The following is a 15,284-nucleotide window of genomic DNA, read 5'->3' as shown; positions in this document are numbered from 1 at the left end:
TATAAATTTCTAAATAATATATTTTCTGGAAAAAATCCCTAAAAAGTACGTTTTCCTACTGAACATTGGACGCATTTAGCTGAACAACCCGTTCAGTAGCAATTGAACGTGATTGGCTCTTACTTTTAGAACCAACAAATCAACAGCGTCATTCAGTGGAAAATCTAATACCTTTGCCCAACTGTTGAGTCCGCTGAATGCTACCAATGCTTAACGTCTCGTACATAGAATATTTTGTACGAACGCAATATGAATCTACCATTAATAATAAAAGTGCAGAATGAGTAATCAACTTTTAAAAATGAATTTGATCGATAAATCGATAAGTATATATTAATCACAGGTATTATTTAACGTAGTACAATATATATATCCATACAATATATATATCCATCCGTTTGACATTAGGTGCGTTCAGAAAACAAAACGGTTGTGTGAGCGCTCATCGCCATTGGAGTATTCTATCAGATCTTTTAGAACCAACAAATCAACGTCGAGTGTTGACAAGCATACACAACAGTTGTGCAATTGTTGTGTTTTCTGAACGCACCCATTATTCGCTGACGAATAGTGAAAAGCGGGAATTCGGCGGGAGACTAGAAGTCGTGTTCTGTGTCCGAGTGGCTCAGTTGCCGTCCGATAGTGGGAGTGAAACAGCACCAGCTGCCATTCTGGCATTACGTCAATGGTGGAGGTCTTATTCGTTGGTTGGGAGGAGTTGCCACTGACCGCCATTGTTACAGCTCCTTCGTCGTATTTCGGAACGTGAAATTCGCGATTTGTTCGCGTTTACCGTAGTGTGTATCGTAGTCGAGAGGCCGTTCTGTACGGGTATATTTATTTTCGAGCGCGAACCATAGACGATTAATCAGCCAACGCGTTCTCGGCGTAGTATGTCCACGATGAATCCCGAATAGTGAGTAAACTTTCTTTTGCGCAGACATAAGTGCATTGGATTCGCCGCTACGCGTCTGCTGAACGACTATATGAATATTTTCGCGACAAAAAACGATCATTTCTTCATCGCTCTGCAAAGCATGTCCGTCCGATCGAGGCAGAAGAAATATTCTTTAAATCTTCACGTCTGACAGATTCAGAGATTCTCTCCCCTTCCAGTCTCCCCTCTTTCTGCCCGTGAAACATGGCATACTCTTGTATCATAGTCCACATTTCATTATTTTGCAGTTACATTTTCCCTGTACGCGCGCGCGTCTTACAATATCGACCTTGATTCTTTTTTTTGACAGTAGACGACTGCAAACAATTAACAGTTCTAAAATGCAACTTTATAGTTTTGGAGATCTAATTTGTGAAATGCTTTCTTTAATTGTGTTGTATTTTGTATCCGCATTTTGATTTCAAAATATTTATAAAATAGAAATAGAGTTAATTGTTTTTCCTCCCTATCACTTGTTTACAAATTTGCAATACAATAATCTGAAACTTTTTTTTTTCCAGCGATTATCTGTTCAAATTGCTTCTAATTGGAGATTCTGGTGTCGGGAAGTCGTGTCTCTTGCTACGTTTTGCTGATGACACATATACAGAAAGTTACATCAGCACCATTGGTGTAGATTTTAAGATCCGAACCATCGATCTAGATGGAAAGACGATAAAACTACAAATCTGGGATACAGCGGGTCAAGAACGGTTCAGGACAATCACGAGTTCTTATTATCGAGGTGCACATGGTATTATTGTTGTTTATGACTGCACAGATCAGGAGACTTTTAACAACGTTAAACAGTGGTTGGAGGAAATTGATCGTTATGCCTGTGATAACGTCAATAAACTATTAGTTGGCAATAAATGTGATTTGCACACTAAAAAAGTAGTTGACTACACGACAGCTAAGGTAAACTACACATACTTCTTTCAATGTTGTACAATTTTATTTTATTTATAACAATTTTATTATATTTTTATACCTTGTCATAAACAGGAATATGCGGATCAACTTGGTATACCATTCTTGGAAACGTCGGCGAAAAATGCGATGAATGTAGAGCAAGCTTTTATGACAATGGCTGCTGAAATAAAACTTAGAGTGGGCCCACCGTCGAGTGGAGCGAGTGATCCAGCCAACAAGGTGAAAATAGAGCATGGGCGTCCAATTGAATCGTCTAAATCTGGATGCTGCTGAGAACTGCAATCTTGTGTCTCATTTAACCAAAGTGAGTAAAACAAAAAGTTAACAAACCCAATAAATTTAAGCACAAATATGAATTATTAAACAACGAAACAATCGCAATCTTTTTTACAGAACATCTAATGGTTGCGGTCCAAGTACTGCAAAATTAATCTTATTATCTGGAAGCATAAGAACATACATGGAAGTTTCAGTTTTCACCAACAAAAAAAAGAAAAGAAAAGAAATATTTAACACTCATGGACCATTAACTCTTTCTAAAGAGTTATACAAAAGTCTCTTGTCCGCCTGCCCTTTTCTGTTTTTTTGTAACTTTCTTTCCAAAGAAGAAAAGATGCAATTAGTCAACGCCATTTTCTAGTATCGAGTTCGACTTTAGGTAAATTCTGCGAATTAGCATCGATAACGTCAAGCGCGAGTGTAGGCGTGCGTGTAACAAGGGGCAACTCGAGTCTTGAGAAGTAAATTGAATAATATTGTGTATGGTGGTTATAAAGATAAGCACTTGAATTTCTTTTTTTTAGCCTAATTGTAATATGTACAATGGAGTATGCGTTTGGCCCTATATAAAATGGAGCCGTTTCTATTCCTCTATACTATAATCCAAAACTATTTTCTCATTTTTCTTTTGTTCCACTCTCAATTTCTCCCGCAGTACGCGCAGACTTTTAGGTCAGTTTTTTTTTTTCTTAGTGAGGATTCTACGAGGCGATGCGCCACCTTTTTTCTCACAGCTCATTAGTGTAATTTAATAACATATTAATAAATATTTCATCACTAATCGTCTCTCGGAACGCATACATAGCATACCTCTATATATGTTAGGCATACATGTGCAATGTATTCGAAAAGTATTCGTTCGCGTTTAAGAACGTGTGCCAAGTCGAAAGAAAGTGGCACCTTCGTTCGTGTCTTCTCGAACTCCATCATTGGATCTCCGTCATCCTTTTTTATGATAATCTAAATGCGATCCGAGAATCAATAGGAAAAGGTCTACAAGAGTTCCAGGCTTTGATAAATCGAGTAGAAAAACGGGAATATTTTATACGTGTTAAGATATTACAGTTACATTTAATCCAAATCGTATCTTTGTATCGTGAAAGAAAACTATTGTGACGGGCATACGAAGAAACGACACTCGAAATTATAAATATAGTAACTGTAATTATATATAAAATATCAAAAGAATAAACAACCATCTAAACAAAAATCATTTCTTAAACTTTGTAGCGTTCCGAGATATTGTTGTAAAAATGTTTAATAGGTCATAGCTGTTGCATATGTTGCGTGTACACGTGCGCATGTAATACGTGAGCTTGCCACGTGTTCACAGTTCTGACACACCTGAAAAATCAATCGGAGAAATTACGTTGACGTTATGTTCGATGCGCAGCGGCGCGTGTCCATCTGGTAACCGAATAACCATATATAATATAGTTCCAGGACTAACCGACGATTTACATCAAGATTTATTATTCCACAGATTTTATGTTATATCGAGAGAGAGAGAGAGATATCTTTAAAATAAAATTTCATACATAATTCGTTAAGAATTTCGTTGAGAATTTAAAAAACATATTTCACAAAATTTTTAGAACAATATAAAATGTTATTTCATAAATTAAGTGTATACATGTGTGACACATAAAATACATATCAGATATATAATTTACATTCTCTAGACATAAATTGTAGGCTATTATAATTTAAATGTAAACATCCAATTCACTAGATAGAAGGCTATTTGTCTATCTTTTAGGATCTTTTTTTATAAACTTTACCTGCTCGCCGAGGAGATAAACTGCAGACAACAATGAAAGCAGGTGAAAAGTGAGTTGGTGTTTTGTCGTTATCACACTTTTCACATGTGTAATGTTAATTTTATTCGCTTAATATAGCATTTAATATACTTTATACACATTATATTAGAATAAGTGAGACTAACAAAGAAAAAAAAAATTAGCTTCCAATAAACACTTAGTGTACATCTAACAATAAGCATGAGCTGTAAAATCAATGACGTGGTTAATGACTCACGCAAACGCGCGAGAAATTCACTTGAAGAGATTTGTTTCTCCATCTTCCAATACTTGCCGACACTGTTCAACACTGTATCCGCATCGCACACAGTGATATGCGGTAATGTCAACTGTGGCCGTGTCTCTTACGATTCGCAAATCGCAAGTTTAAATGAATTTAAATGTAGTTGCGTTATATTAAATGCAAATATTAATTTACAATAGAATAAATAACGATGATCATTCCGTTCACTCAATTTTTGTGTCTTATGGACTGATTGTGACATAACCTAACCTAATTTTACCATCACACGATCGGCAAGTAGAAATCGCTTCAAAATGATGCAACAATATATGAAGGAGCTGGAACAGGTTTAAATTTTTTGCAAACTGTTCGCTTATTTATTTCATTATGCAATCAATATTTTAATTATGCACAAATGTATATTAAAATACATTTTAATATAATAATCATCTATCGCGTATTGCTATACTTGGTCGATTTGTCAATAATTTCAGTAGATTTAAATTTATGCCGCAAGATTTAGAATTATATGCTTTTTTGTAATATTATCTTTATATTATTTATAATGCTTATATAATTTTGTATTAAGAAATAAATATTTGAAAACAAATTATAACCTGCTTTACAGGATCCATTTGATCCTGAAGAATTTGTTGAACGACTGGCTTGGAGAACTGTCAACGATAATACGAAAGATGGAGGAAAGACATTTTTCGATCCAGTTATCGTCCATGAGACCTTTTTGCAGGCAATCAAGGATTTACAGATACTGCAAGAACGTCAGCAAAAGAAATGCGACAAATTGGAATCTGCACTGAAGGAAGAGGAAGCTCGACATACATTCGAGATATTTGAATTACAAGAGAGAAACAGACACTCTATCGAGTTATTTCATCAATTAGATGAGAGAATAAATCTTGTAGCTACCAAAGTCTTGCATTTGGGAGATCAATTGGAAAGTGTCAATACGCCAAGAGCGAGAGCAGTAGAGGCACAAAAGTTAATGAAGCACTTTTCAGAATTTTTAAGCCCTGGTCCATTAACAGATCCAATTTTCACAGATAAATCCTCGGTAAAGATAACAAACTGATTAAACAAGAGCAAAATAATAAATGTTTAATTCATTGTTGTTTGTTGCAGCTGAACGATGCTGCAGATGTGATACAAAAGCTTCATCTCATAGCCCAAGAACTTCCTTCTGAAAAATTCGAACACGCCAAGAAGAAGATCAGCGTTAAATATGATGAAATAGAGCGGAATCTGATAGAGGAATTTGTGAGCGCGCATAACAGAGAAGATGCGTCGCGCATGAGGGAATTGGCGAGCACCTTGGCTCATTTCAAAGGCTACTCTCAGTGCATCGACGCGTTCATAGAACAGAGTCAAATGGGTTCGTTCGGCGGAAAAGACGTCTTTCAAGATGTTATACCTATGTGTACAAAATACCACAAGCTCATGCAACAGGTGTTTTTCAATCCTGAGCAAGTGATGGCCAAATTTGTCTTGAACATTTATCATTTGCGTCTGCAAAAGTATGCGGTAGCTAAATTAGCGGATAAAACCGACGCTGATAAGTATCTGAAAAACTTGTACGATCTGTATACGAGGACGGTCAAGCTGTCTACTAATTTGAAAGTCTTCGATATGGGCACCGATGATACTTATCTCGCGAAACTCACTAGAAATATTTTTCAAAAATATCTGGATACATACATTACGTAAGTTTGTAACTTGAATAGTCCGGAAATCACGGTTAATAATTATTTACTATTTATCATTTTAGTATTGAAACAAAGGCGTTCCGGGAAAAATCAGCGGCCCTGCTCATCGAATATTACGAGTCTAAGAATCATCAGAAGAAGCAGCTGCAAACTGGCGGCTTCCAAGAATTGCGTAGAGACTTGCAAGCTGTATTAGGTGCGAGAACGAATATAAACATTGCTCAAATAGAAGACTATGGAGGCGAGACGTTTCTATCGGAAGAGCTGGCGATCGCGATATTACAAAGGAGCAAGCTCGCGTTTCAAAGATGTCAGTTACTCTCACAATCCGTCGACGTACCTGGAAACGCACTCCAAATTTTCGAGATACTGTTGCAATATCTGATAAGCGAACACGTAGACTACGCACTGGAATTAGGTTTACAAAGTGTACCGATACCAGAGAGCAGGATTCAACCGGAAATCCATTTCTTCAACGTGGTGCATCAATGCAATGCGATTGTTCGACTTTTGGAAGAGCAATTCAACGACAGTGTTCTGCCTCTTGTTTTGTATGTTCTTTATTTGTCTAAATGCACTTTTATACACAATGACACGATTTTAAAACAATATTTCTTTTTTATCCAGATCGACACCAAAACACGCCGACTGTTTGTTGAAGAAAAAAGCGATATTGGAGCAAATTGATGTCAAGTTGGATACTGGCTTGGACAGAAGTATAAACGCTATTGTAGGCTGGGTGAAAGTGTATCTGCAAAGCGAACAAAGGAAAACGGATTTTAAGCCGGAAACCGATGTGGATACTGTGAACACTCCTGCTTGTTTGGTAGTAGTTCAGTACGTGAACGGAATGATACGAATGATACGAAATACTTTGGACGGCAGACATTTGGATACCGCTCTGAAGGAACTGGGTATCAGATTCCATAAAGTCATTTATGATCACTTGCAGCAATTTCAATTTAATTCCGCTGGTGCGATGTGCGCGATATGCGATATGAACGAATATCGCAAGTGCATCAAGGAACTCGAAATTGAATTTGTTACAAATCTCTTCGACACCTTGCATGCCCTGTGTAATTTGCTACTGGTCAAGCCAGAAAATCTGAAACAAGTCTGCACAGGAGAGCAACTGGTACGTTGCATTGAATTGTTTTCACAAACGATATATGTTTTTAGAAAGTTATATATTATTTCTTAAATTGCAGATGACACTGGATCGCGCCGTTTTACTTAATTTTATTCAATTAAGAACCGATTACAAGACGCAGAAGTTAGCCAATTGTTTAAAGGGTCTAGCGACATGATGACACATTCTACTTACATAAAACAAAAATACTTAGGCTCAGCCTTTCTTCACATTATAAATGATGCAAGTTAATGTTAAATACACAAAATTAGCCGCTGAAATTGTATTTATATCCGTTTAAATATATTAAGATTTTCGCCATTAGGCTCGTTCACATTGTCATGCACATAAAGAGAATTTGTGGAAACCAACACTCTTAAAAACATCCATTCTATTCGTTACTTCTTGACAAATTGTAATAATTGTGTATATATGATAAAAAGACATACAATAATTAGTAGAGATCCGCACTAAATTTTTAAAATAAAACATCCAATCCAATATTTTTTGTTTTGCGAATTTTAATAGCATCATTTAAGCAAAATCCAGTAATACAAATAATTTTGACAAAGAATTTTGGCGCACATTCATTTTATTATATTTCAAAGATCATAGTTACAAATAGTTCCTTTCGATATTAAGATAAAACATCGGTAACATGCATCCCATGTTTAATGCTTACAAGTTTATTTTTTATTATTTCTATTTTATTTTATTTTTTTTTTTAACTAATTGCTCCAAAAATTGTGCGCAAAAATTCATTTGCTCGTTTTTGTTATTTATTACGTTATCTCGTCATTTGTTCGAATTTAGTGTTATAAATATGACTGATTATCCAGATTTGCACGTTCATAGAAGATAATATCTATAAAAGTTACATTAAATGTCTAATCAGGAAGCATTATCTCATACTTTCTAAAATCAAAGATCTGCAATGTTGTTAAACAAAGCTCACATACCATTATCAATATATGTATCGTGCCATTTAAACGCGATTCCATAATAAGTAAGGAGTCGACTCCTGGTTTGATTAAATGGTTCTTCATGAGCTATGAAAAAGGGGGGAGAGAGGGTACACAATCCACCGAATATCAGCGCATACGGTAGTTATTAGTTTCGTGTACTTGGCACAACTCTCCTTTAAAGTCCAACTCGATACTGAAATCCAGATCTCTGTAATTCCTAGCATTCGGCCTCATCGAGAATACACCATATATTTCTTCTCCCTTCTTCACCGTCATGTATTCATCGAAATAAAAGACAGTTTGCTTCCAATGCGTGTATGGCACTTCCGGTGCAGTACTGAAGCCAATACGCTTGTGGCACTTGGTGAATTCGATGTTGAAGAATGTAACTAGCGCTTGAACATAGTCGTTTCTACGAACTTGCAGAGTAAACGGTGATGAGAACTCGAGTTCGGCTTTCGTCACTGTATAAAGATCAACCTCCTTGATTAGGCATGCATTTGTGACAACTTGCTTTGGATCTACGACATCCACTAGTGGCTCGCTAATCGCCACTTTCCTTATGCTACTCATGTCAAATCCATAGACATCGTCCCACCAATTGATTTTCTCATCTTTGTATTGTCTATCTTCGATTCCGCAAATAAATAGAGTTGCTTTATCAGGGAAGAGCATACCATCCTCACGAAGCCACTTGTCTCTTGCAAACAGTACTGTGTCTAACATTGATTCGTAAAACAAACAGTAACCCATCCACTCTGATATTATTATATCGACTTTTTCGATTCCATCGGGCAATGAAACCTCTTCGACTTTTCCTTTAAGTATTGTTATAATATTGGACAGATTGTTTGCCTCTACTATTTTTTCCGCATATTCAACAATATTCGAGCACTCGATACCAATGACTTTTGCTGCACCAGCTTTAGCTGCAAACATCGAGAGAATACCAGTACCGCAGCCAATATCAAGGACTATCTTGCCTTTGAAAAGATGCTTGTTATGATACATTGAGTTACGATACGTCACAGTGCGTACTTCGTCCTTCAGCATCTCTTCATGTATTCCATAGTGGGCATAGGAATCAAAATAGTAATCTCTTGAAGTCATATCATCAACAGACACAGACTCCCTGCAGGATGATGTGCTGACATCTCTGTTGACAGTAGTAGGTTCTGTCGCTATATCCATGGATTCCATTTTTGATGCCTGTAACATTTGTGTATCATATTAGAAAAGAAATAAAACATTAAATAAGCTATTTAAATTACATTTTTCTTTAGTCTGATTAATAAATTTCAACTGTGAAAATTGCAACATTGTAATTAAAATTCAAAATATTCGCAATCTATGAATTAATGAAACCTTGTTTTATAAGACTATATATCCTCTATATTGCTCAATTATTTATATATATAAATATAACATTTAATTTTATTACGAAAAAATAATAATTTTATAAGAAGTTTTGGATATAAATTATCGTATAAACGCATAAAACGCTACACAGAGTCTAGCGATGTAACCATATTTTTACAAGATTGATATAACGGAAAAAATAATAGAGAAAAATTTACAATGGTATTCATGAGTGCCAATAGAAAACGGTCTTAGTCTGACGAGTCCACACGTATGCCGGCAAACGAGAAACACTACACACGTGCCCGCCAAAATGAATGGCGTCTCTTTGTACGATCGAATAACTAGTCGATAGTATATTGTTTGCATGCGCTGTATCACTTCCGCCGTCTATATATTCGAGCCGCGACTGCGAATCTTTACACCTCAATAATCACCGATTTGCTTTTTCGTACATTCGATATGCATGTCCCGAAATCAATTCTTGTAAAATGTATCACGTTTTCACGACAACGCTCTTACCATGCCTGATTTTAATTCGCGTATTATATATACTTCACGACGAGACTACATATATCGGTCACACAAAGTTCGACGTTTCTTAGCTGTTTTATACCTTAATAGCACACGCCTGCAGACTTCGAATCATATCGACACTATTAGCAGTAGCTCTTTCGAAATCGGCCGTCCTATCGTCTTAACGATCTAATTGGTAAAACTCACCGAATTTTCCATGGTACACATGCGACTCTGCGTGATATCTACCGGCACTTCATTACTCGTCGCCATTTTGCCTGCGTCACAGCAGACGACTGGACAGAATATCAGGTCTGTCATTTCACCACTTTCTTGGGGCGATTATTGTCATTCAGTACGCTGCACGTACAAATCTCGTTTTTTTTATAAAATTACCCATATTATACAAATTTTATTTTTACTTTCATAATTACAAAATAAAATGTTATTGATGTAATCTGTAAGGCTAGAGTCTCATATGATTTTTTGCGTAAAACCAAAAGCATCAGACTATGCAATTTTTCATGCAATTTATTGCAGTGACTTAATTGCCGCAACATACTAGTGTAGTAATTATTTTTGTGACATATTACACTACATGCAACTAAATTAACATTTTGAACAAGTTTTAGATGAAACTAAACTATTGTCAATTACAAAACATTCAGCTCTATAACATATTTGAAAGAGCATTTTCACAAGAGCCAATGCGTAGTTTTTGATACAAGAATAGGTATAGTAGTTGGGGGACGTCTATCTCCTTTTACATTTACTGTTAATAAAAACGTTTAGGCCGGAACACAGACTTTTACATAAAGCATAATGCAAAGAGAATCAACCAATCAAAGTCCATCATTTCCATCCCCACTTCTCATTCTGCGGATCTCTGATTGGTTGATTTCCCTTAAGCCCGTATCAGACTACGCATTAATAATCAAAGATTGAAAATTTGATCAATCGAAACAAAAGAAACTAAAAATTCTTTGTCTTAGGGCCACTTTTTCCAACGTCGGTTAAGTCTAACTGTTAACTTTTCAGAATAATCAACTTAAAACTCGAAACTTGTACATGTCGTCAAACCTAAAATTTCAGTGTATTGATAAAAAATGTATAGAAATTGATTGTAAAAAAAGATTTTGCAATAATAACTATATTATTATATTATATATAATGGCTGCGTTCCGTAAAATGCATATGCGCGCAAGTATCTATAGTAAACGTAACGTATACTAAGGATACATGCGCACATATGCGCTTTACGGAACGCAGCCAATATTTAGCTTATGAAAGAAATTTTCTCTTTTAATTGCAATATTTCATTCTTTATGTTGGCAATTTGTAACGTTGGTTAAAGTTAACCGACGTTGGAAAAAGTGGCCGAGTTAGGGTGCCGTCACATACAGCCCGTAAGGGTGCTGTCCCATGACAAACAGAACTTCGGAAAAGTACTAGAGAGATATCAACCAATCAGAATCATGTAAGATTCCGACTTTTTCGTTGGTTGGGTTTCCCCTGGAGTGACTTTTACGGAAAACGGAACGGTATTCTAACCTCAAATTATCTTTTAATTTAGAAAATGTCTTGATTATTTTATATTATAATGAAAAATATATGTAAATTTTATTTCTTTATGTATTTTTTTATAATAATAATTTTTTTTTTTTAAACAATAACAATAAATTTTTTAATTTTACAGAATTCCGGAAATATATTAATGCATGAGGAACCCAACAATAAAAATTCCGTACCGACTTGTGACGTCCAACGTAACACACACAAACACACACACACAAACACACACACACACAACACACACACACACACACACACAAGCACGCAAATTTTAAACAATTTTTTTTTCAAACCTTTTTTAAACATTTTAAAATGTTTATATATATATTATTATTATTTTAGTGAAATACAAAAGATTATTGAGATCGTAGTTTTATAAGACATTTATTGTTAATGAATAATTATTCGGTAAGTAATAAAATTATTAATAATAATTGACCTATTAATAATTAATTTTTAATTTTTATATTAATTTTATTTTGTAGATCATTATGAAATCGAAAAAAATTAAAATACTCTTAACGAGAGAAATTATTAAATGGCAACGCAGTTCACAATCATCAATAATAATTAAAAAAGAAATGCGACAAAAATTATTGAAATTATATTTGTTATATAAAAGATTGAAAAAAAAGAAAGTATTAAAAGAAAATTTTGGGTTCGTCCCATATTTACTATAAGACAAAAAATGTTGCAAGGTGCAAGCAACAATCTCATTAAAGAAATGGAAGAGTCTGATCCAGATAAATTTGTTGAATATCTGAGAATGGATACACCAGTATTAAATAAATTATTAGATATAGTTAAATAAAAAATCGAAAAACAACATGCAATAAGAGAATCGATTTCTGCATCAACTCGTCTACAAATATGCCTACGATATTTGGCATCAGAAGATACAATGCCTTCGATTTCATTTGCATTTAGAGTGGGATTAAATACTGTTTCTAAAATTATTAGTGAAACATGTACAGCTATTTGGGACGTTTTAAGTGATCAAGTTTTTCCAAAAATTGATAAAATACTTTGGAAAAGAAAGGCACAAGAATTTGAAACACTGTGGAATTTTCCTCACTGCATTGGAGCTATTGATGGAAAACATATTGAACTTCAGGTATTATTAAAAAAGTAAAATAAATAACAAGCAATAGAGTAAATAAAAACATTATTAGATTTGTTTTATTGCATGTTGTTTTTCGATTTTTGATTTAACTATATTTAATAATTCATTAAATACTGGTGTATTCATTCTCAGATATTCAACAAATTTATCTGGATCAGACTCTTTCATTTCTTTAATGAGATTGTTGCTTGCACCTTGCAACATTCTTTGTCTTACAGTAAATATGGGACAAACCCAAAATTTTCTTTTAATACTTTCTTTTTTTTCAATCTTCTATATAACAAATATAATTTCAATAATTTTTGTCGCATTTCTTTTTTAATTATTATTGATGATTGTGAACTGCGTTGCCATTTAATAATTTCTCTCGTTAAGAGTATTTTAATTTTTTTCGATTTCATAATGATCTACAAAATAAAATTAATATAAAAATTAAAAATTAATTATTAATAGGTCAATTATTATTAATAATTTTATTACTTACCGAATAATTATTCATTAACAATAAATGTCTTATAAAACTACGATCTCAATAATCTTTTGTATTTCACTAAAATAATAATAATATATATATAAACATTTTAAAATGTTTAAAAAAGGTTTGAAAAAAAAATTGTTTATAACTTGCGTGCTTGTGTGTGTGTGTGTGTGTGAGTGAGTGTGTGTGTGTGTGTGTGTGTGTGTGTGTGTGTGTGTGTGTGTGTGTGTGTGTGTGTCGTGTTACATTGGACGTCACAAGTCGGTACGGAATTTTTATTGCTGGGTTTCCCATGCACTAATATATTTCGGGAATTCTGTAAAATTAAAAAACTTATTGTTATTGTTTAAAAAAAATTAAATAATTATAAAAAAATACATAAAGAAATAAAATTTACATATATTTTTCATTATAATATAAAATAATCAAGACATTTTCTAAATTAAAAATTAATTTGAGGTTAGAATACCGTTCCGTTTTCCGTAAAAGTCACTTCATGGGAAACCCAGCCATTGAGTAAAAAGAAACAGGAGGGAGCGTTTGGTCTTAAAAGTGCGGACGGAAGTGACTATATAAAGTGGTCGCTCAAGATGGCCGCTCAAGGGCGCCAATATTGAATGACTTGTTATGTTTAATTAGGAAATAATGTACAATTAAAAGAAAATAACTATAATATGCAACAATAATATCAAATTTTAATGGCGTTTTTCATTGGGATTGCACTCGTGCAGTATTTCCATAAGAGCAATGTTAAAATCTAAAATCTAAATTTATATTAAATCCTTCGTCCTTACAAAAATTTATCCATGCATTTCTTTGATCCGGATTTTTCGGAAACCTGTTTGTGAGTGAAAATTATTTAGTAATTATTGTGAATCTACAATTTTACAATACTATACATATGATTATAATCTCTAAAATAAAAATCTCATTATTGTTGATAATACTAACCGATGAAACGTTATTCCATGATTTCAAGCTGCTGCTGTTATGCCACAAGCTCTACAGTATACCATTTTGATCGTTTATTTCCATACACTGTTGCATAAAAGACTATACACTGCATATTAATGCGTACGGCGTACGGTATGCCGCTTGCCGCTATGCTCAAGCATTCCCTTTTACTTTCAAAAAGTGGTCGCTCAAGATGGCTGCCATGACGTACATCCGTCCGCGGATTTACCTAGTCCTGGCTAGTATATGCTCCCTCCTGTTTCTTTTTACTCAATGAACCCAGCCAACGAAAAAGTCGAAATCTTACATGATTCTGATTGTTGATACCTCTCTAATACTTTTCCGAGATTCCGATTTCCGAAGTTCTGTTTGTCATGGAACAGCACTCTTATCCCATAGACATAGGAATATAGAGACCGAGCATATCGTTGCGGTGAGGAAGCTACTGCGGGACGGTGCGACGAGGTAAAGTGTGCCTAAATTTGATTAGCTATTAGTTGGCGCAAACGCGATGTAAGTATCGTGCGACTTCCAGTGTGCATGGACATAGGAATATAGAGACGGAGTGTAGCGTCGCGAGAGAAAAACCACTGAAGGAAGGGGACGAGGTAAACTGTGCACATTTTTGATTGGCTACTATTTGACGCAAGTGCAGTTGGTCATTATTCGACGCAAAAATATTATGCAATTTGGATATAATGAGCATTTAAAGTTATATCAAGAAAAAACATTAATTAAAATTGTTATTTTAAATATATTTTGTGAATATAAAAAATGGTGCAGTGTTTTGTACAGTCTTGTAAAAATAGATCCGACTATCAAAATTGGAAACAAAGTAATAGCGGAAATAATGGGCGCGTTCAGCAGAACAAACCGCTTAGTAGCAATCGAACGTGATTGGTTCTTACTTTCAGAACCAACTAATTAACAGTCGAGATTCAGCGGAAAATCTACAACTGTTGAGTCTGCTGAACGCGGCCAATGTAAAAATAACATTTCACAGGTATTGAAATTATTTATTCATATTAAAGTTAATATTATATGTTTAAAGTAATATTATTATTTTAAGAGTATTGGCCGGAGCACACAGACTTTTGCATAAAGCATAACGCATAAGCATAAGGAAATTGATTGGTCCATTTCCTTATGCATTTGCTTATGCTTATATATAGACCAATCAATTTCCTTATGCTTATGCGTTATGCTTTATGTAAAAGCTTGTGCTCTCGGCTTATAAGTTGTTAAAAATATTGTTTTTTTTTCTTAGTTTTCCCA

General features: G+C 34.3%; 3 protein-coding genes across 5 annotated transcripts; 2 read left to right on the top strand and 1 right to left on the bottom strand.

The window, feature by feature from the left end:
* The first annotated feature begins 621 nt into the window (after positions 1–621).
* Rab1 (RAS oncogene family member Rab1) lies at positions 622–2,761 on the top strand. Its single transcript, XM_012359382.2, has 4 exons — positions 622–916; positions 1,459–1,855; positions 1,943–2,174; positions 2,264–2,761. Exons 1-3 carry the CDS (start codon positions 894–896, stop codon positions 2,141–2,143), a joined length of 621 nt encoding a protein of 206 aa, XP_012214805.1. The 5' UTR covers positions 622–893; the 3' UTR covers positions 2,144–2,174; positions 2,264–2,761.
* A 1,169-nt stretch (positions 2,762–3,930) lies between these two features.
* On the top strand, positions 3,931–7,504 carry Sec10 (Exocyst complex component Sec10). The gene is made up of 6 exons (XM_012359378.2): positions 3,931–4,539; positions 4,821–5,264; positions 5,333–5,910; positions 5,976–6,464; positions 6,541–7,048; positions 7,122–7,504. The coding sequence occupies exons 1-6, from the start codon at positions 4,507–4,509 to the stop codon at positions 7,218–7,220; spliced, it is 2,151 nt and encodes a 716-aa protein (XP_012214801.1). The 5' UTR covers positions 3,931–4,506; the 3' UTR covers positions 7,221–7,504.
* On the bottom strand, positions 6,541–10,241 carry Art1 (arginine methyltransferase 1). Of its 3 annotated transcripts, none has more exons than XM_012359379.2 (2): positions 10,090–10,241; positions 6,541–9,216 (listed from the first exon to the last, which is right to left on the bottom strand). In XM_012359379.2, exons 1-2 carry the CDS (start codon positions 10,201–10,203, stop codon positions 8,134–8,136), a joined length of 1,197 nt encoding a protein of 398 aa, XP_012214802.2. In that variant the 5' UTR covers positions 10,204–10,241; the 3' UTR covers positions 6,541–8,133. The 3 variants fall into 3 exon arrangements, with proteins under 3 accessions (XP_012214802.2, XP_012214803.1, XP_012214804.1); XM_012359380.2 differs by having other exon boundaries at positions 9,983–10,140; XM_012359381.2 differs by lacking the exon at positions 10,090–10,241 and adding an exon at positions 9,585–9,888.
* Positions 10,242–15,284: the final 5,043 nt, after the last annotated feature.

This window comes from Linepithema humile, chromosome 3 (assembly GCF_040581485.1).
Source record: "Linepithema humile isolate Giens D197 chromosome 3, Lhum_UNIL_v1.0, whole genome shotgun sequence".
Lineage (NCBI taxonomy): Eukaryota > Metazoa > Arthropoda > Insecta > Hymenoptera > Formicidae > Linepithema > Linepithema humile.
This window is presented reverse-complemented; position numbering and strand designations above follow the sequence as displayed.